Here is a 19,999-nt window from a genome sequence, read left to right as displayed (position 1 = left end):
TTTTTTTGGGGGGGGGTGTCTATATTAGGTTGAGTAAGCAAACAGCATCATTAAAAGCAGAAAATAAAATCATAGCAGCAGTAAACTACAGTAAATGCAGAGAAATCTAGTTAGTTGCAAAGGTCACATAGCACGCTAGTGCTGTTAGCGCACAGATTCATTGCTCAACTGCATATGAATTTTTCAGACCACAAACTATTTTTTGCCTGGACTAAGTCTATATAAGCAAAACAATTAAAAAAAAAAGGGTGGGGACAGGGCTGCAGGGAGGGGGCAGCTGTGCTTTGGGCAGGCAGGTCCAGTACCGGCTGGGTCACGCACGCAAAGAGGGGCTGGCAGCGGTGAGGCGAGGCGAGGCGGCTGTGCGGCGGTGGGTGACGTTCCCGGGTGGGAATGCAGGTGGGTGCTGCAGAGACCCTCCCTCCCTCTTCGCTAGTGCTGCTTTATTGGCATGATGGTGGTTCCTGGGCTGCCCATGGGTCGGGTCGTGCTCTTCCAGCTGCTTTTGCTTCGTGGTTGGATGCATTGAGGAACCACTCCACAGATTTTCTGACTTTGCTGCATCTCTCTGAATATCAACAGATTTTGTTAGGGTGTGTTGCGCAACTAGAAGATTGTCCATTGACCGGGACTCAACAGCTGTAGGCAGGCTCAGCACAGCATACCCGCTGCAGGACTGATAAACCAGCCTGCTTTTAAATCTAATCCCCTTCTGGCCAGCCTCTGAAGGGTTAAATAGTTCCTAACAAGTAGGTTGAACCTGTATCACACGCAGTGGTATTATTGGCATTTTGCAGAATTAAGGAAAACTTACTGCTACACAGTGACAGAGTGTGGACATTACGCTTGTTTTGGGTTTTGTTACTTCTGTGCTGTAGGTTTATTGGTATTTGCTCTGTTGGAAGCAAGCAGTTGCCCTTCCTGTTACAGTTGCTCTTAGGAATTTTACATCAAACGTTTCTCAATCACATACAAAGGCTCTGTTAAAAAACAGCCATAAGGAGCTTCTGTGTCAGAGAAATGTTTTATCTGTTGCTGTTTTACAGCCAGCAGGACAGAAGCACGGAGAAGCAACGTATCTGGAATTAGACTGCAGGGAGCTGAATCCCCTGTCCCTTGCCCCTTTTACTGGGATAAGAATTTTCAAGTGTGGATTTGGAAATTAGAGAGTTACACTCTCATTTCTCCCAAAGTTGATGGGAGTTGGATACCTACTTCTCTCGAGCCCTTTGCAATTCTCATAAAGCAAACACTACCTTCTCTAACTTACGTCGCAGCAATTAAGAGATCAGCCAGTGCTGACAAACTAGTTCATGAGTTCTGCAAGGAAGATTCCTTTAAACTTGTCTAAGTCCCAGTAACTGACATGGGAGGCTGATGACAAGGACGCGAGTGTAGATCCTGACATCAGCTTCGGAGTCCTAGTAATCAGCTCGGGAAGCTAATGCCAGGGAGCTCGATAAAGATGCAATTAAGGTTGCCACAAAGTGCTGGGATACGTTGCAGTTCCCAGCTGTGAAAGCTGAAGAGTTGGCTGCGGTTCCAAAACACCAGCGTGGTAGTAAAGCAGGAATGAAAGGACAAATATCTGGGCCTTTTCATTTCCCAGACATTTATATTCACTATCTGCATGGAGCCTAAATTATCCTGGCAAAATTCCAAGCAACAATCCTTTATTTTTCCCCGCTTCCTCAAGTGGGTTAATAAAGTACAATTAGACTTTGCGATTTTGCATTGCACAAGGGACAACAGAATAAACATTTCCCCTTATTTATGATCTGTATCTCAACTTTTAGAGCATTTGACAGTTTTACAAGTCCCTGACTGCTTACCCTGGTCAATCCAAACACCCTGCTTTGAAAGCAGAGCATTTGAGCCTTCAACATTGAGTAGACAGCATGTTCAGGCTCTCTCTTTAAGTAAAAGGAGATAACTTAAGAAAAAACAGTTCTTGAAAATCCTGTTGGAGGTACAATGCAGTTGTGAACATCCTCAGGAAATCATAGTTCTAGCGCTGCAAATGCATGTCTGTACCAAACGAAACACCTTCTTAGCAGCTGTAAGTCATAGGGAATTTGTGTAGCCCCAGAAAGATCCAATGGGAAACTCATAATTTTATCTTCAAATGCACCTTGAAAAAGCCTTGTTGCTTCCACCACTGCCAGCACAACCAGTAACGCCAGGATCTAAGTCACTGCGTAAAGGACCCACCAGCTCACAGCCGATGGCTCGAGGGCTGCAGGAAAAATGCATTGCAGGGTCTGACAGGTGGGTGCCGAGTCTGCCCAGTGCTTATTGACTCCAGCGCTGGAGGAGGCTGAGGGAGACAGTAGTTGGGTATCGTTGGTGATGGGAGGAGATGGCAGCATCTTGGTGTGCTGAACAGCTGGCTGTGCTGTGCCACATCAGGCAGGTTTTGAGGCCGGGGCTCTGGGTGTCTGCTATCTGTACTTGCATGGCATGGGGAGGAGAGGCTGTGTGAGTGCTGCACAGCTGGGTGCGTTGGGAGAATCTGTTCCTTTTCGCAAGCACTGCACTTGCATCCTACAGAAAAGTGGACAGGAGGGTCCTGGAGTAACTAATGTAGAGGTGCTGCAAACAGCAAGAAACCTCCCGAACTGTTTGCCCAGTGGCATGGTTTTGGACGATGTTCAGACTTCAGCACAAATCTCTCTGATAAATTAAGATCTGATCACATTGTGATTCTTACCTGGCAAAACTGGAAAACTATGTTGTGTGAAGATAGAAGTGAAAGTCATGCATCTACCATGGATTTTAAAAATATCCTAAAAAAAGTACTTTGAAAATAGGAGAGCTACAATGAGATCTCTATGAAGGGTGATACGTGTAGGCTGAGGTTCCGTATTACGCCAAGCTGCCCTAAGGGCTGCCGGCCACCGGCGGGCTGTTTCCTGTCCCTGAGCCGGTCCCTGCGTGTGCCCACCGCTGCCCTTGTCTGCCTCTGGTGCTCATCAGAACATGTGGTATCCAACTCAGAAAGTGAAAGCACCACGAACCTGATCATGCCGAAAAAGGTGACTAGTTTCCTGCCAGTTTGCTGGCTGGTCCTGCTGGCACAGCCTGGGTGGCATCGATGGGGAGGGGTAGGGACATGGAGTGAGGGGAAGGAAAGAAACAGGACTCCTGCTTTGGCAGCAGATCTGTGCACCTGAAAAGTTGTGCTGCATCCCGAGAATAAGGTTTGTTGTACTTTTACTTCCAAACAGAAATTCGGATCCTCCTATTTTCTTTAAAGGAAGTATTTTTAAGAATTTGAAGTACAATTTGACACTCTTCTTTGGTCGATGTTTGCGATCATCTTATAGTCAGACTGACCAGCCTGTGTCATATACAGCTTCTTGTTGGTTTCGGTTGCTGCCTCTCTCTTGTTTTTAGGAAAGTGCTTCTTCTAGTGAGGAAAACATCTCGGAGAGAAGGCCAAAATCTCAGCACAGATGTCTCTTCAGTATCGCGAGCATTCCTGTTAACGTTGATGTTCATTCTGATGGGGATTTAATATATGTTGTAATATCTGGTTTCTAAGCATGTGCTGAGCCTGGTTTTGCTCTCCAGTCTGCAAACAGGTCGGGGAATGCAGCTTTTTGGTTGAGAAGCCCAAGCGGGTGAAGGAGAGGAGGGGTCAGCCAGGCTTGCACGTCAGTACTGAGTGCAGCCCTATGGAGAGCAGTTATTTCCTTTGGAGCAATTATTTCTTATTTTCTTTTCATTTCTTCCTCTCATATTGATCATAGTAACATAGGCTCGTCTGGGAATTTCTTTTCATCAGAGTAAAATTCCTAGGCATCCATTATCCCTTTACAATTTCAGTTTCCTGTAGGATTAGGAGGAGGCAGCATAGACATCCCTGAAATACATAGGTATCCGTAGGACCTTTTTGATAGTTACTATAGCAGTGAAATAGTTGCAGCAGATCTAATGGCAAGTAATTGTCATGCAGGCTGGGAACTTATTAGTTCTTCATGTGTTGTCTCCTAACACAGCCGTGGCATTGCGACATGGGACTGGGCACAGGTATGTTAAAAGGCCTGAAGATTTACATTAGCAAAGAAAATTCCCCCAGCTCCTGTGTCCTTGTCCTGTGGAAGAGGAGGATGCCATTGTGTTTTCAGTCATATTAATTGAAAACGTCATCACTAGCTGCAAAATATTTTCTAGCCTGTTCTTATTTGCATCGCTGTTCATCGCTGGGTTTGCTCTAAAAACAGAGCTGTACTTGTAACGTGTTGGGGACGGGGGAAGTGTCACCCCCTACACAGTCAGTGCCCCGTGTGAGCTGAGGGCAGCTGAGCACAGCCTCACGTTGACTCCTCTGAAGTGGGCTCTGGGGTGAGGACAGCTAGAGCTCCTCCAGAGCTGAACTGGTCGAGTGAGTCTACTGGGTTATATAAGAGAAAATCACTTTGTCTGCGTGGAGACTTTTAGTGTTAGACTGGTCATCCTCCTGGCTCTTTTCCACAGATCTTTTTCCCCTGTTTTGCTCTGTGAGTACAATGCTCGTGTTTTATCAGTCTTCTGTCTTGGTATTCAGTAAATGCTGTGTTATGATAAAGATTATGATAAATTATGGCACTGAGTATAGTAATAAATGCAGGCGTAGTGTATATAGTCTATTGTGGAAGAAATTAGTTTCTGTTCTGCAGTTTGGAAAATAAAAGGAGTCATGCATCTGTTTTATGTAGAAATACCCTTATCATCCTGTGGTATCACTTTATTCTCAGATGAAAAAGCCATAGAGTTTTGTGCAGGAAAGCCTTTGTTACAGATGGCATTGTCCAAATGAATCAAATGATAATGGAAATAATTTAAAGTTTAGAAGTAGAATATTAAAATAATTGAAGTTCTGTAAGTTTTTTGATGAGTTTCTTCAGTCTGTTGCACTGGTGACTTACAGCTGAGAAGTTAGAGCAAAGCAAGCAGTGAATTTGAGTAGGTATGTATGTGAAGTGCCTTGGAATCCTAATCTTCGAGTGTACGAGTAAAGGAAATAGCTTTAAGAAAACAGAGCTGTTCCTCTAGCCTAGAATGCTACCTTTTAAGGTACTTCAAGAACATTTCTCTCTTCCAAGCATGCTTGATTTTAAGGTATTTCTAAAACATTTCTTTCAAAGTAGTCTTTGCCTTTTGGTTGGTGTCTGTTGTAACATGTGCTGGAGTACACGCAGACGTACAAAAAGTGTAGCATGGGAATCCTCTCCTCCCCTCTTCCGTAGACCCAGTAATTTCTAGTGTTTGCAGAGTGTAGAGCCTGCTGGCATGTACTCATACTAAACATGTTTATGTTTTTGAGGCATCTGGTGAGTGTTCTGTGATTCTGTGAAGTTATGTGCTGCTCCTGTGGGAATGCTACAGTATTGACCATAGGGCTTTATGAATTGTCACAAAATGAGCAGTTAATTCTTGACATCTGCTGTGCTGAAGTGGCTGCCAAGTTGTGTCGGTAGTTGGCAAGGAAATAAATATTGATAGACCCTAGCAACAGGTACTCCTGAGAACTCTTGTTCTGGGAATGCTTAGGCTGTGTCCAGTGTTATTAACGTTGTGATAGCATTTTAAGTTTATTTATAGGGTTTGTTTGTGTCTTATCACCATCTCTCAGAACTGGAATGCATGAATGGGGCTTTGCTGAGTGAGGGCATAGACATGTGTATCATACGCCCTTCTCTGGTGGCTCATTTTGACATATAACAGATGCTTCACTGTCCGAATCTCGGGGGTAGTTGACACACACCAATGTATTACAACTCAAGTATATGCTTGTATCTAGACTCTTGTATGTCTGCTGTCTATCCTATGTTGGAATGACTGCTCCAGAGCTATGTACAGGTAAGTGCATCAGATATGGGAATTTCTCTGTCTTTGGTGATATACTAACAAAACATTGATGTACAAGATCCTCTGAGAATCCACCAGATAAATTCAGCTTGCTTGTGCTGTGAAAGCACTAACTCGTGAGCACTGTAAGTGAACAATTTTATGTTCTCGTTGCAGAAATTGAAGCCAGAGAAGCCTGTGACTGGCTGAAAGCTGCTGGTTTTCCCCAGTATGCTCAGCTGTTTGAAGGTATGATCCCACAGACTTGTCGAGCAGCTGATGCTGAATTCAAGAATTGTCTAAATAAATAATCGTTTGGAACCTGACACTTCTGATGGAAGAATTTCCAAAGTCTGTAATGTCTTCATGCAAACTTGTAGGAAAATGGCAACTTAGTGTGTGTTCTTGCAGAAGTGACATCTTAATTAGGTTAGCGTGGACTCAGTAGAATTCTGTAAAGGACCAAACCTTTCCTGGTTATTGTTAGACTGTAACTCAGTCATATTTCTGCTTCTGTGACTTTTAGTTGCTTATAAATTTGTCATGCTCTTTTCCTTGGAGTGCTGGGGTTTTTTTCCCGACTCACTGATTGCAACCAAAACTCATCTAAGGCTCCCCAGCCTGTGATCTCGAGCAAGATTGCTTTCTATTGAAAAAGAATGTTGGAAAAATTATCTTGCAATCATAAGTTTTTAAAACAGATATTCAGAAGCAGCCAGCCACAGTCAAACAATGCAATTTCAGCATGTTTTCATGTCATTAAAGCTAATTACTTTTGCTTATTACTTGCGGGGGAGATAGGGATTTGTTGAGAACTTGTATAATTTTCAGACATTTGTGCTTATACCTTAAAACTGTTCTTTAAATTATGTTTATTGTTACAAACATTGAAGGTAACAAAAGCTGATCTATTTTTAAGAGATATTTTATCAAAAAGAACTACAGTTAAAAGAATGAACAGTAACTTCTGCCTGCTCTCATTCCCACCTCCCCTGTTCATTGCAAAATTAAAAATCGGAATCAAGCAACAGAGCCAAATTTGAAAGCTGTATACTATGAAACATGATGTCTCATGGAAATGCTTCCCATTGGACTACAGCAGATTTTGTTACATAAGCTGCCAATCCTACAGTTTGTTGGAAATGTACATTGTCATGCTTCTGGGTGACGAAGCCCCTGTCACCTTGCTGTCTATGCAGTGTCCTGACTTGACTAGGTAAATTAAGTTTGAAAAGTAAGCCAGGAAAATACTGATGGATGTCACTGGGTCCCTCATCTGCAAGGCTAAGTCTCAGAAACTGGATCATTGAACTCCTCAGCTGGTGTATGGATTGCCTTCAAGCACAGCCTGATTTGTCGGGCTCACGACAGCTCCAAGAGCATGTGTTACGTGCTGCATTGTACCTTACCATCAGCAAAAGCCCCTGTAAAACACTCCTAGTTTTATACTGTACTTAAAGACAGGAGATGGAGAGAACCTAACGAAAGCAGAACTTCAATTTTGTATTTCTTGGCTATAGTACTTGCTCACTGCAAGCTCCTGGAAGTGCAGCAAATGCTTTTCTGCCTGTAGCTAATAGCAAGCAGATGCCTACATTTTATTCTCCCACTTGCTCTAAGGAACTGATCCTCACTTGAAGGACATTTGTGTGAATATATAGCTATAGAAATAGATTTTGATTTATTTCAGCTGTGATAAACATGTTGCAAAATTCAAAGTCTTTGCCATTGTAACTCAGATTTCAGCTTCAACTTCTTTGTTTACAGATATGCAGTTTCCTATTGATGTAAAAACTGTGAGGAAAGATCATGAATTTTTAGATGGAGATGCGATTGAATCACTATTCAGGTAAACACTAATTATGAATCATCTTTAATACCTCCAGACTGCATAGTTGTCATTCATCTTTTCATGCCTTAGTTTTCGTTGGAGACTAACAAAGTCACCAGTGCTGTGTCTGAGGGAACACAATGAAGCTCATACTTTAGTGCCACTGAAGTTGGTGGTTTTAGGAATTTAAAGGTAAAGTAAGCATGTATCTGCACGTCTTCTTCAGCCAAGGTCTCAGTGAGGTTACGCTAAGCATCGAATCTGCCTTTTCTGTAATGTGCAATGTCTGTGGGCTGAGAAAGAAAAATCAGTTCCCTGCAAGCATAAGGTAGAGTGACAGTTTGCTCTTTACAATAGTGTATGACAGAGTGCAGGAATTTCCTCTGAGTGGTGAGCTTTCCCAGTGCTGTTCGGGGACATAAACAGCAAAAATGATCTGCACAAGAGACAGGCTTTCTGTTTTCTTTCCCTGAATATTTTTTTTTTTAAGCGAGAAGCTAAGGTATTAATGTGAAATTGTTGTTTTGCCACAGCTGTTCACAGCACACAAGTGAAATTGCATCATCAGTGCAAAGCCAAACTCATTGCTTTCTAGTCTTTCCCCATGTAAGAGTACCAGGATAGCGTAGAGACGTTCTACTTTATTACTTACTGCAGTTATTGAAGCCTCCTCATTATGAAAGTGTTGTTTAGCAGATGAAGGGAACTCCATACCACCCGTGCCGCACCGCCTGGCCCATCCAAGGGACGCGCTCAGAATTTCTGTCTATCTCTGAAGGAACTGGAAAATTACTCTTCTGGCAAAGTGGTTTGATCCATTTCAGTACTGTTAGGTTGCCTGAAATTAAATTCTGCTTGTGACAGGAGCACCAACAGGAGCTGTTCACATACACACCTCGAATGCACAGCGGATATTAGAGAACTTTGGATGTATCTTGTTTCTTGATAGGACACTTGCCCTGAGTGTTCCTTGAAGGCTGCCAGTGTGCCTCCCTGTTGATGCCACGTATTTGTTTGGCAGTTAAGTGACTGAGTGGTTTGAGGCCTTATCGATTCCACAAGTTTTAATTAAAACGATAGATAATAAAGTCCTTCCAAAGATATAGGTGAACGTCTTCATTTTTAAAAAATTTTCTGAGAAGTCTCTCAGAGTTTCTTTCATTTTCAAAATCTTAAATCAATATACAGTTTTCCACAATCATTAAAGGTCATTATATGCTTTTTAATTAACTGATTAAATACGGTCCTCTTCTCTAATTTTAAGATGGCAGAACTGGAGCTAAGAACATTAGTTGGTGCTGGTTTTGGCAACATGTATGGAGAACCTCTAACAGCATGTCAGTCTTTGACATTGATAATGAAGACTCAATGGTAGAAGTTCACAACTAGTTTGGTGAACGTTTGCTTTCAAGAAATGAAATAATTTGAATTTAAAACTTCTTTTTCTTATACCCTAGACGGTTGAACACATTGAACAAGTGTGCATCAATGAAAGTGGAAATAAGCCGTCAGAGAAAACGAGTATGTTTATAAAGTACAGTTAATTTTCTTATTAAAGATCTGTTTAGCTATTATATCAAAAACCTGGTTTAAAAAGGTGTGTGAAGGATTAGCAATTTCTGAACTTTTCTTTCTATTCTCTTCCATCCTTCAAAGCTCTTCCAGTTGCATTTTCCACTGAAAAACATTGTGATGGAGATGATTGAAATTATGTAATTTTCATTTTGTAACTTTGTCAGGTAGTTTAGGGGTGGGGTTTGAAAGTTTTTAAAAATAATTTGACACGCATTACTGTCCAATAATTGCACTGAGGCCTCACCTCAGCACATTTTTTATTGCAGTTTCACGTCTTATTTAAGGCCTGAAAGTGAGATTTTGTGCTTACTGACTGAAAGAAGGATAAGAAATTAAAATGGACAATCCAAAGAGTGTCAGCCAATGTCAAATGTCCAGCCGATAGAAGCTGGACAGGTTTTAGCTGTGCTGGCTTTGTCCTCTCCTACAAAAAAAGTACTGCAGCTAAAACAGAGTTATAGCCACGTCTTGGTTGGTTAACACCACGGCTGTAAAGCCTCTTAGGTGCCATGGATTAACTGCAGGACTAGCAAGAAAATAATGTCATCTGTTGGAAAAATGTATAGTTTTTTTCAAAGTTCCACTCTGCTGTCAGGGAAGAGCGGGTTGAGAGAGAGTCCACAGAGAAGAGACGGGTCCCTCCCATCTCTTGCACAGTTCTCTGGCTGAGTGCTCACTTGGCACGGGGAAATACCGCAAATGGAGCATCTGGGGCAAACGGCTGGTCAGGCTGAGGTCTCCGAGGGGGTGTGCTGGATAGCGATGCTGCCACAGTCCAGCAGCCAAGTGCTGCTTTACCTGAAAATGGGTGAGTTTGGTCACAGAAGAATGAAAAAGTGTTTGATTTGCTTGCCTTTAGGAAAGGCTTTGTAAACTCAATACAAATATCTTTCAAAACCTCTGGATTTGCCACAAAACAGAATTTTTCATGCTCAGATCAAATCTGTCATCTTTTCCAGCAGAGAGCTCAGGGCAGACCTTCAGTAACTGAATGGTTACATTTCCATATTTTGGTCTTGGGGGTTTTGGAGATAGTCAGAAAAATTAAATCTCCTGTTTTGTTACAATTTTTGATAATTTAAAGTTTGCCCAACTTTGTCCTTAAACTGTACTTTTTTTTTTCCCCTTCTAAGAGTGATGACTCTGAAGATGATGAACCTTGCGCAATCAGTAACAAATGGGCTTATGAGAGGTGCCGTCAGAGGTGGTCTCGTATTGAGAGCCTGGAAGGTTTCCCAGGAGAGGAAGGTGCTAGTGCATCGGTCCCAGGCAGTCCAGTACTGAAGAGCATCAGTAACGAGGCTGCTATCGTTCTGGATCATGGCGAGAAACATGATGTGTCCTCAATTCACAGTACTAGCAGTGGTGACAGTGACATTGTTAGCTTCCCAAAACCTTTCGAAGATGTAGAAACCAGCACAAGTTCCTCAAGATGTTCCTCAATTAAGGTGGCTTCACTAGACTCTACCTATAGTTGTTCTTCTGCCCCCAGTGAATTTTTAAATATCACCAGTGAGGAGAAGCTTTTGGATAAATCACCATGTAAAAAGAGGAAGAGCCTTCTAAAGAAAATTGAGAAGTTGCACTTAAGGAGCTGCAACTTAAGGAGTGGTCAGTCAAAGGCCAAGCCCATCATAAGTGAACCTGTCCTTCTGGAAGGACTTAATGAAGAAAAGATGAAGATGCTGAACTGTGTAAATATTTCTGACCTCTCTGGCATCCAAACAAAGAACAATTCTTCCCTTTTTCCCCAGAATTGCAATAGCAGCAATCAGTCTGAAAATTGCAGCACAGTGAGCACTCCAAGCCCTGTTATAAAACCACAAAGCCACTATGAAGAAAGGGGGGTGTATGTAGAGCACTTGGATTCTAGCAAACTCTTGCTGTGGAATGATCTATCTCAGCTAAATCTAAAAAATGATGTGAAGTTACGAACGAACCAGATGATGTTTCAAATACCACAAGGCCATAAACCTGGCACTTTCCCCAAAGTGCTTACAAACAGTTCATCTCCTGTAGACAACTCTTCCATCAACTGGAGAACTGGGAGTTTTCATGGGTGCAGGAGGAGCTGGAGCAGAAGCAGTTCCAAGGACTCCAAAGCGCCCAGGAGCCCCCTTTCATGCACGGATAACAGGCTAAGTGTGTATGACAACATGCCCAATATTGAACTTGATAAGTTGGAGGCAATAGAAGTTGGTGATGATGACGTTTTTTCAGAACTGAACGATGTTATAGAAGATGTCAACGGTCTCAAAAAATTGGTTGATCAGTGGACAGAGAAGTTCTTAGATGATGGAGATTTAGACTTTGCCAGTGACTTGACCCCTTTATATCCATCCTCACCTAAAGAAATCTGTCTTGAAACAGAGGAGTCAGAAGAGAAGAGAGCAGACCTCCCAGCCACTGAGGGAGAGAGCAGCTGTGAAATGGACAAGGAGATCAGTTCTGCAGAGCTGGCATGCATGACAGATTGTCAAAAGACCAACAGGTCAGCCACCTTTGGGTTTCCCTAGTAGACTGTCCCTTGGGAACCTTTCTCCGCTGATTCTCTCCACCCAAAATGTAATTGCTTTTCCAGAACAAAGAGTTCTTAAGTAAGTCTGTTCTGGGTGGCAGGGTCTATGCTGCTGGTGCCAAGTACTGCTAGTCTGTAGACACTCTGGTATTTACATCTGCTCTGACCTCTGTTGAAAGTAGGGTGTCCATAATCTGCAGGAGCACCTAGTGAAACATTGGAATCAGCCTTCCTGGCTAGCTTGCTGTGTTTCTTAATGAAACATTTCGTATTGCTAGAGTACCTCCTGGGGGAGAAGTGCCTTGCTTAAATGCGACTAACCATGAGAAGCTTGGGAGCTGCGGGTCAGTTAGCATCTTAGGTGCTTCGCAAATGCAGGCAGAAAACTAACAGGGACAATGGAAACAGTCCTAAGCTTAAACAATCTTTCTCCCGTAGGCATGGGAAGCAGCACTGGTCTATGGAAGAGAGTGTAAACTTGGAGAGCCTTTCCATCCAGACTGACAGCCAGTCCGCTGCCCGGACACAAAAGCTGGCTTTGCTGAAACTCACTGCTCTGATGGACAGATACTCCCCTTCCAGTAAGCAGGGCTGGAACTGGTAAGTTGTCTAATACTAAAGAAACCTGCGTTGGGAAGAGAGGATTCGCTGTGAGCAGGTGAATTTCCTCGTCTGCCGACATTACCCATGTCCAAGATGAGGAATTTCGTCCTGTTAAATCACTGACAGTTTTGTGGTTATTTTAATTGCTCCAGGGTTTCCTCTGCTCTGAGGTCCGCTTTTGCTCCTCACTGGTGCTCATGTTGTTACTAATTGTAAAACACATTGTAGGTTCTCTCCAAATTTGCCCGCCTGCAGGGCTTTGTCAGAGGTCCTTCACAGAGATTGCGGGACCTGCGGGGAAAGCTGGCTGGGCAGAGAATCCATCTCTTCAGCATCAAGTCCTTGTTTGAACCAAAACAGTGACAAAGTGAGTCACTCAGAGGACACAGAGATACCAGTGAGCATCTCGTGATAGGTATCACTTATTTCAATTTCTATACTTGAATATAGAAATAAGTGAAAAAAGCCTGCAGTGTCCTGAAGGGATGGAACATATTTCACATGAAGATGCTCTATTATAGCTCATTTCAATTTTGAAATGAGGAAGTCATTCCTGTAATTGCCTGTAATGGTTTTCTCTCTGTTTTATGATGCTACGTGTACAGGAATGTGGCAGAACTAAATCCTTTCTCATGCATGGAACTAAAGCAGAGGCAGAACTGTGCTGCAGAGCTAATGAGAGGCATGCACTGGTTTTTGTTTTCAGGACTATACCAAAGTTCATTAAAAAATAAAAGCCTCTGACTACAAGGACAAAAATGTGTTTGGGGTTCCTTTGCTTCTGAATGTCCAGCGAACAAGCCGCCCGCTGCCCAACGGCATTCTGCAAGCACTGGACTATTTGAGAAGCCACTTTCTTGACCAGGTATGAACTTGAGGCAGCCCAGAGCAGTTCTGTTCCATAAACGGATCTGCTCCAGGGAACCAGTTTCTGCTTCCAGCTTTTGGGAGGGACTTTCTTGCTTCCTAAAGCTCTGAATGGGCAGAAAGGTGTAGGTCTGAGCAGGTGGCCTGTGAGGAAATATTGATGCTGTTTCCTTCTGGGAATACTTTTAGTCCTGTGTTGTGTTTTTTTGTGCCTTGCCACACCAAAGTCCTCTGCAGGCAATGCTCTTGGTGCAGGCGGTCAAGCTGTTGTCTCCCGGTGAGGCAGCCGATCTCTGCTCCCTTAGGAAGTAAATCCACCACACAATGTTGTTATTCCTGCTGTTCTGTGGTTGCTGGCAGTGCCAGAGCTAATGTGATAATTAATATTGTTTCAGCTGAGATGCACCACTAAGCAGAGATAAAACATATTAGCACAGTGCCGGTAACATCTTTTTCTGGATCCCAAATCCGTATTTGTCCACTAAGTGGAGTTGTGTGCATGGCAGTGAAAGTGCGTGTTGCAGATGCCGTTTCCTTAGAGTAACGGGAGACCCCGTGACACGGGACTTATTAGTTAAAGAAAGGGCTTGCTTTTTTCTGCGCTTTGCAACTGTATAGAGGTGCAATATTGTGCTGAAGTACAAAAACATGTGCATCCTGTGAGGTTACAGTGCAGTTTGGTGGCACATACTGGAGTGTGAGCAGTCAGTTCCTTATGAAGGCAGAGTGTTTCATTTTGAGGTCGTGGTATCTATTCAGTTAACATAAATAAACCAAAGAATGTAAATACTGTCTCAGCAGCACACAGTCAAACTTTCAGCAGAAGCTTTGTTGAGGTCGAGTTCATGGGAAACTTCTAAATCTAGGTTTTGTCTGAAACTCGATTGACATTCATATTAAAAATAAAATCATAATGTCCCTCAGAATGGCAGTTGCCTTTTGCCAACCTGTAGGCATGTTGGATGTATCAGATGTTACATCTGAACCTTGTGAATTTCACAGTCTGAGTTTATTTGCTCCAGGTTGGGCATCAAGGCACATTTGCTTTTGGATGAACACACATCAGAGCATTAGAAACTTGCAGTTCTAACGTGTGAATGTAGCCTGCTCAAGCAAACTAGCAGATGTCAATAGTAATGATTTTAAAAGTCAAAAAGAATAATTTTGTGCTAAGTAAAAAGCAAGCAAACAAACACAAAAATTGGTGTTTCTTTCACTGCCAGTTCCGTGGGCATCAGTTTGCCTGGGAGCAATAGCTGTGCTGCTTCTAATGACACAAAAATATTTTGGTGTTCGATCCCACAAGCGTAGGGCCTTAGCTATCAAATGGAAAGTGAAGGATCAGTTACTTGCCAGAGGCTTGATTCCTAATGACTCATCTCTTTGTCTTCAATATTTTCTTCTTTTACCTGCAGGTTGGCCTGTTCCGAAAATCTGGTGTGAAATCCAGGATTCTGTCTTTAAGAGAAATGAATGAAACCAACCCAAACAACGTATGTTACGAAGGGCAGTCAGCGTTTGATGTGGCAGATATGGTGAAGCAGTACTTCCGAGACCTTCCTGAGCCTATATTTACTAGCAGGCTCTGTGAATCCTTCCTCCACATCTACCAATGTAGGTAACAGAAGCTATAGTTTTCGAGTTCTTTGGCTATCTTAATATTCAGCTGTAAAAGGCAGTGGGCAGACTAGGACTGGTGCCATGTCCCCTTGTAGTCAGAGGAGACAAGCCAGGCAGGACGTTTCTGAAAAGATAAGTTTATTGTGGCTCTGGACTTAAGAGCTTCACATCTGCACACTAAGGGTCAGCTATTTTCTAACACTGTGTCTTTTCTGTTCCTTGAAGGATGACTGTAATAACATATGTTGTAGCAGCCCTCCTAAATTGTGTTTTTGAACGGTCATTTACTAATGCAAAACTAGAAAAGAATCTAGTCCCGTTGTTCATGGCATGAAGTAGCTCCTTGTGCAAGAAGCCATGTTATATTGATGAAATTTCTTTATTAAGGTGCCCAAGCACAGTTGCTGTGAAATAGCATCTTTGCCTGGAAGTGTCAGCAACTTTCTGCCTATTCTCTTCCTGTTTCCATCCTTGAGACTGTTTAGACTGAACCTGAAAAAGAAGGAAACGTGAAGTTGAAATCTAGCATGGGATAGAGTTTTAAACAGGTTCCACCTCCAGGACTTTGCCCTCAAGGAATTCGCTTTCAAAAAGCTGGGTTGGGGAAGGGACTTGCTATAGGGGCTTATGATGATGTTGATTAAGCCAAGTTTCTTCTTCTGAGAAAAAGTTTTGAAAGTCTAAGTATGAGATTTCTGAGTGGAGTGATTTTCAGCCTGTTTTATGTGACTTTTATCGACATGAGTACATGAGCTGCTGCTGTCCTTTGTATGGTGTAGGTTTGTGAAAGTTGGGTTGCTTTTTATTTTTTAACCTGTAGGGCTTTTAGAATTTTGTGTGAAAATAGTTTATTTGTTTGAAGCAAGTTTTCTATTTGCATCCACAAATCCTTTTTGTAAGGAGGTCCACAGTTCCCATATCCAATCGATGTGGAACTGTTTTCTTCCATTTATTATAACCTGACCACTGTCTACCTCCCGTCTCTTGTTTTGGGATAGAAACAGCAAATGACTGAATTCTACTCACCTTTTCTCTAATCTGGGCGCTTGCTCAAGTCATATGTGGCACAAGATTAAATTACGGGCTTTTAGAGATAAGAAATGAGCTTCTTTCATCAAGAAGCATGTTTTGTGTGTTCTGCATATGTGCTTCTACTTGAAGGGGAGGAGAGTTGATCTTCTACCCTTTGTAGTGGTGTAAAATGGAGAAATCCTTGTGTTAGGGGGCTGCACGGCGGGATGATCCACACCTACTGTTGTGCAGGAGCTGTTTGGGCACACAAGCTCACTGGGTTTTAGCGTGAATTAAAATCTGTTGGCAAAACATTGTTCTCTGAATTGAGTTATCTGAGAGCATCTGTTCTCTTCATGCCTGAAGCTGAAAGGAAAAGACAGTAGAGTAGCTGTCTGCTCCAAAGGATCATTCCAGAGTAATATTTTATGGGGAGACAAGCCCTTGTTTGGATTGTAACCAGAGCCAGTTCAGGATAAGTTCGTTCATTAGCATGGTGTTCAAGATTAATTGCGAGTCAAGGACCAGCATCGCTGGGTGTGAATGTGCATCTTGACAGGCAATAGGAGAAAACTGTAGAGAGAGATCCACTGTGTTGGATGTGATGGTGATCATGGCCTTTGCCTTGTCTGTCGTGAGCTGGAGCCACAGGAAAACAGACGAACCTACAGTTTCAATGCTCTGTTTGGGACTCTGCTGATGGATGCTTCCTCTGCAAGGCACGTGTGATTTTCATCCTCTTTTCTGTTTTCAGACGTGCCAAAGGATCAGCAGTTTCAGGCTGTCCAGGCTGCTATTCTCCTTCTCCCAAAGGAAAACCGAGAAGCTTTGAAAATCCTCCTGTTCTTTCTGCGAGATGTGGTTGCTTTTGTTGAGGAAAACCAGATGACCCCAACCAACATTGCTGTCTGTCTTGCACCTTCTCTCTTTCACCTCAACACCCTGAGACGGGATAGTTCATCCTCCTCCACTAGGTATCAGCGTCTTAATGCTGGCATTGCTGCTGTCCACAGCGTTCTTTGCTGAAATGATGCTTTCTGTAGCTGGCCTAGGTCAGTGTCTGCTTTTCAGGGGGAAATAGTGTATATGTGTCTTGGGGATTGTCTCAAATGTGGATGTCCAGGTCCAGCAGGCGCTGACCACAGCGCAGGCAGAGCTCCAGCAGTTTATTGTCTGGTGTAGAGAACAGCGGTGAGTCCCTGTTGTCGTGCTCCTGACTGGCCTACACGCGAGCTAGCCTGCCTCCCTTGCAGCCGCTCTGCTGTCCATGGTCACCCAGAGGTCCATCTGCCCAGGAGCCCAGCATGTGGCCCGCTGTTTGCACTGGGTGGTGCTGGCCATTGAAAATGCAGCTCCTCTGCTGCTGACCTAAGCTCAGGTGCAGCTTTGAGGCCCTGCAGATGTCTGGCAGATTGTAGCAGCTGCTGGCACTAGTTCTGCTGGGTGATAAGGGGATTGTTCCTGCCAAATCCAGCTACAGGGATTCTGTAAATTTATCTTAATAAGTAAAAGTATCTGGGTTGCATAACATCCCCTGTTTGTACGTGCAGGGAGGAAGGTGCCCTTGGGCCAAAGTAGACAAATAATCTCTGAGAGCATTCATGTCTTATCTGGTCTCCTGAGGCAGGGCTGTTTGCTTTACTCCACGCTCCTGCGGATGGACAGACACGTACCAGGGAAGCACAGGACAGCTGACTCCGACGGAGACATTGTGTACCCATCGAGTAATGAGTTAATCGCCGCAGGTGGGGATCGAAAGACAAGGACTAGCTCCAGAGCAGAAGCTGTCAGATGGGCTGTTGGCATTATTCAGGACAGTAACACAGGCTCTGGAGAGCACAAAGGGGAGAAAAAACCTGAGCACTTTTCTTTTGAACGACACAAACCATTTGGGAATAGAGAAGCGTAACCAGCGCCCAGGACCATCCAGCTCTCCCTGGGCTGAGCCGGCACGCAGTGGGGAGCTGCACGGTCACTGCAGGGCAGCTGGAGATGCCATGGAGCTTCAGGGGCAGCAGCGCCTTCCCAGAGTGCAGCTGGGTTGGAGCACCTGGGAATCGTGCTTTTGAGAGTTGCACCTCTTTGGTTTACATAAACATTATGCTGAAATACTAGGATCGAAAAAAGAAATGGAGTTTTCTCTTTGTTGTCACTGTTTAGAAGCCAGGATGCTTTGAAGCTTTAGCTTTTTTGTGACTGGGCATTAATGCCATAGCGCAGGGTTCCCACTTCAAAGGGTAGAAGCTGACAGGTCTGACTTTGAGGAGCAGCGCTGAGGACTCTTATCTTCCACCCAATTTTCGAGCCATTTGGCAGGAATGCACATAGATAAAAGTATCAGAAGCCAGGATTAATGATGTCATAGAACGATTATGAATCAAAAGAGGGGACTGTTTTTGAAACGTGTTTGGTCTGGTCTCGGCCAAAGGATTTAAAAGGTTCTGCATAGGCTTTGCAGAGTAGGAAAGGAGCGTGATATTTGAAAGCTGCAGACAAATCAGTTTGGAGTCATGGCTGTCTTTGGCCCAGAGTGTGATGATGTGTTTGGGGAATAAAAAGCCTTGACTTGCCTTTCTTGAGCATATGTTACTGCTGGTCAGTACTGCCCTGGGCACCTGCGGGTGTGCTGGGAGGGAATGCTGTTTGCGGACCTCGCTGCTGCTGTGACGTTCCTGAGCCCTACACGACATGTAAGGGTCCCTCAACGCGGTGTGGTGCTGCTGGTTTGCACCACCCAGGCAGGCCAGCGGGGTGGAGAGTTGTGGTTCATTGCATGCTGTGCTGCTCACACAGCCTTCTTCTTGCCTTTCCTTCTCCGTAGATCCAGCCAGAGGAAGTGCAGTTTGGGGAAGCCGGACCAGAGAGAGCTGAGTGAGAACCTGGCGGCGACGCAGGGCTTGGCCCACATGATCATGGAGTGCAACAGGCTCTTCCAGGTACGTCGCTTGCTGCAGCAAAGCAGAAGCCCCGAGCAGCCTGATGCAGAGGGCTGCTCTGGGCAGCGGTTTGGGTCAGAGCCCCCAGAGCTCCCTGCCAGCCCAGCTGCCCTGACTCCAGTGCAGAGAGAAGTAATGTCATTGCAGATTTTCCTGCAACTATTTGTAAGGACTGTGAAAGCATTCCTCCATTTCCCCTTCATCCTCCAGCTGCTATGGGGGTTTGACCCCCTGGTCTTGGTGCCAACTCAGGGGCTGCCATATGCTCTTGCAGGGAGGCCCCGGCCAGGGCCGACCATCCCTTCTTGTGGGAGTGGGGTTGGAGTTAAGGTTTTGCTGCTGGGGCTTGGCCAGAGCACCAGCCATGCCTGTGCTTGGCCATGGACCCCAGTAATCTGGACCTGGACCTTGACCCACAGACGGACTTCCCGGCTTGATCTCGGCTTTTCCTCATCATTATGGACATGCCTGGTGATCCCGAGACTGTGGCTGACCCTGGTTGCTCTCACTGGACTGCTCCTGCCCTCCCTTGCTGCCTCACCTTCCTGGCTCAACCTCATCCTCATCACCACAGATGTGTCCAATGGACTCTCGGCTGACCCTGGCAGCCATCTCTGGCTCAGGTCCTGTGGGAGCTGGCGGCTGCCCTGCCGGCCCTGTTCCCTTGGGGCGCTGCCAGCCCTGGGTGCACCCCACAGCCAGCCCAGGTATCCCGCGCTCTGCCGCAGCCCCACGGCTGGGTAGGGGTTGCCGTGCCATGGCTGCCCTGAGCTGACAGGTGGCTCTGCCCTGGGGCTGTCCCCAGCATCAACCCCCCCCAACCAGCCCCTTTCTGCTGACTGACACCCACCTCTCCCAGCCCCATCTGGGGTCTCATCTCCCGATAGCATCATAGCCCCTGGGGGCTCTGTGCTGCCCATGAACCTGCCGCCATCCTGCACGCTCTTGCCATGACTGGGGCGCTTCACAGCGAGTGCCACCGCCACCAGGGGCCCTGCCAGACTCTGGGACCACCGCCCCAAGAGGGCTGCCCCCCTCCTGCTGGTGACCACCAGGAGAGGCCGGCGGGCGGCAGCTCCGCAGGGCAGCCGCAGCCGTGCCTGCACTGGGACACACACCCGCTGCTCTGGATCTGGACTCTGAACACTTGGTCCTGCTGGCTCCCCGTGGCCATCGTCGGACTGCGGCTGATGCCGTGACCGCTGC

At 45.0% G+C, this 19,999-nt stretch overlaps 1 protein-coding gene across 1 annotated transcript in view; it reads left to right on the top strand.

Moving 5' to 3' along the window:
- Positions 1–19,992, top strand: part of LOC104379797 (rho GTPase-activating protein 7-like) — a 63,314-nt gene extending 43,322 nt beyond the window's left edge. The window contains 11 exon segments of the mRNA XM_086621830.1: positions 6,010–6,081; positions 7,600–7,681; positions 9,121–9,184; positions 10,372–11,729; positions 12,195–12,356; positions 13,066–13,088; positions 13,091–13,224; positions 14,642–14,840; positions 16,612–16,831; positions 18,679–18,793; positions 19,681–19,992. Of these exon segments, the coding sequence (XP_086477956.1) occupies positions 6,010–6,081; positions 7,600–7,681; positions 9,121–9,184; positions 10,372–11,729; positions 12,195–12,356; positions 13,066–13,088; positions 13,091–13,224; positions 14,642–14,840; positions 16,612–16,831; positions 18,679–18,793; positions 19,681–19,992 (2,741 nt within the window).
- The last annotated feature ends 7 nt before the right edge of the window (positions 19,993–19,999 follow it).

Source organism: Tauraco erythrolophus, chromosome 16, assembly GCF_009769465.1.
Source record: "Tauraco erythrolophus isolate bTauEry1 chromosome 16, bTauEry1.pri, whole genome shotgun sequence".
Taxonomy (NCBI): domain Eukaryota; kingdom Metazoa; phylum Chordata; class Aves; order Musophagiformes; family Musophagidae; genus Tauraco; species Tauraco erythrolophus.
Note: the sequence above shows the minus strand (reverse complement) of the source record. Positions and strands in the feature narration are given on the sequence as shown.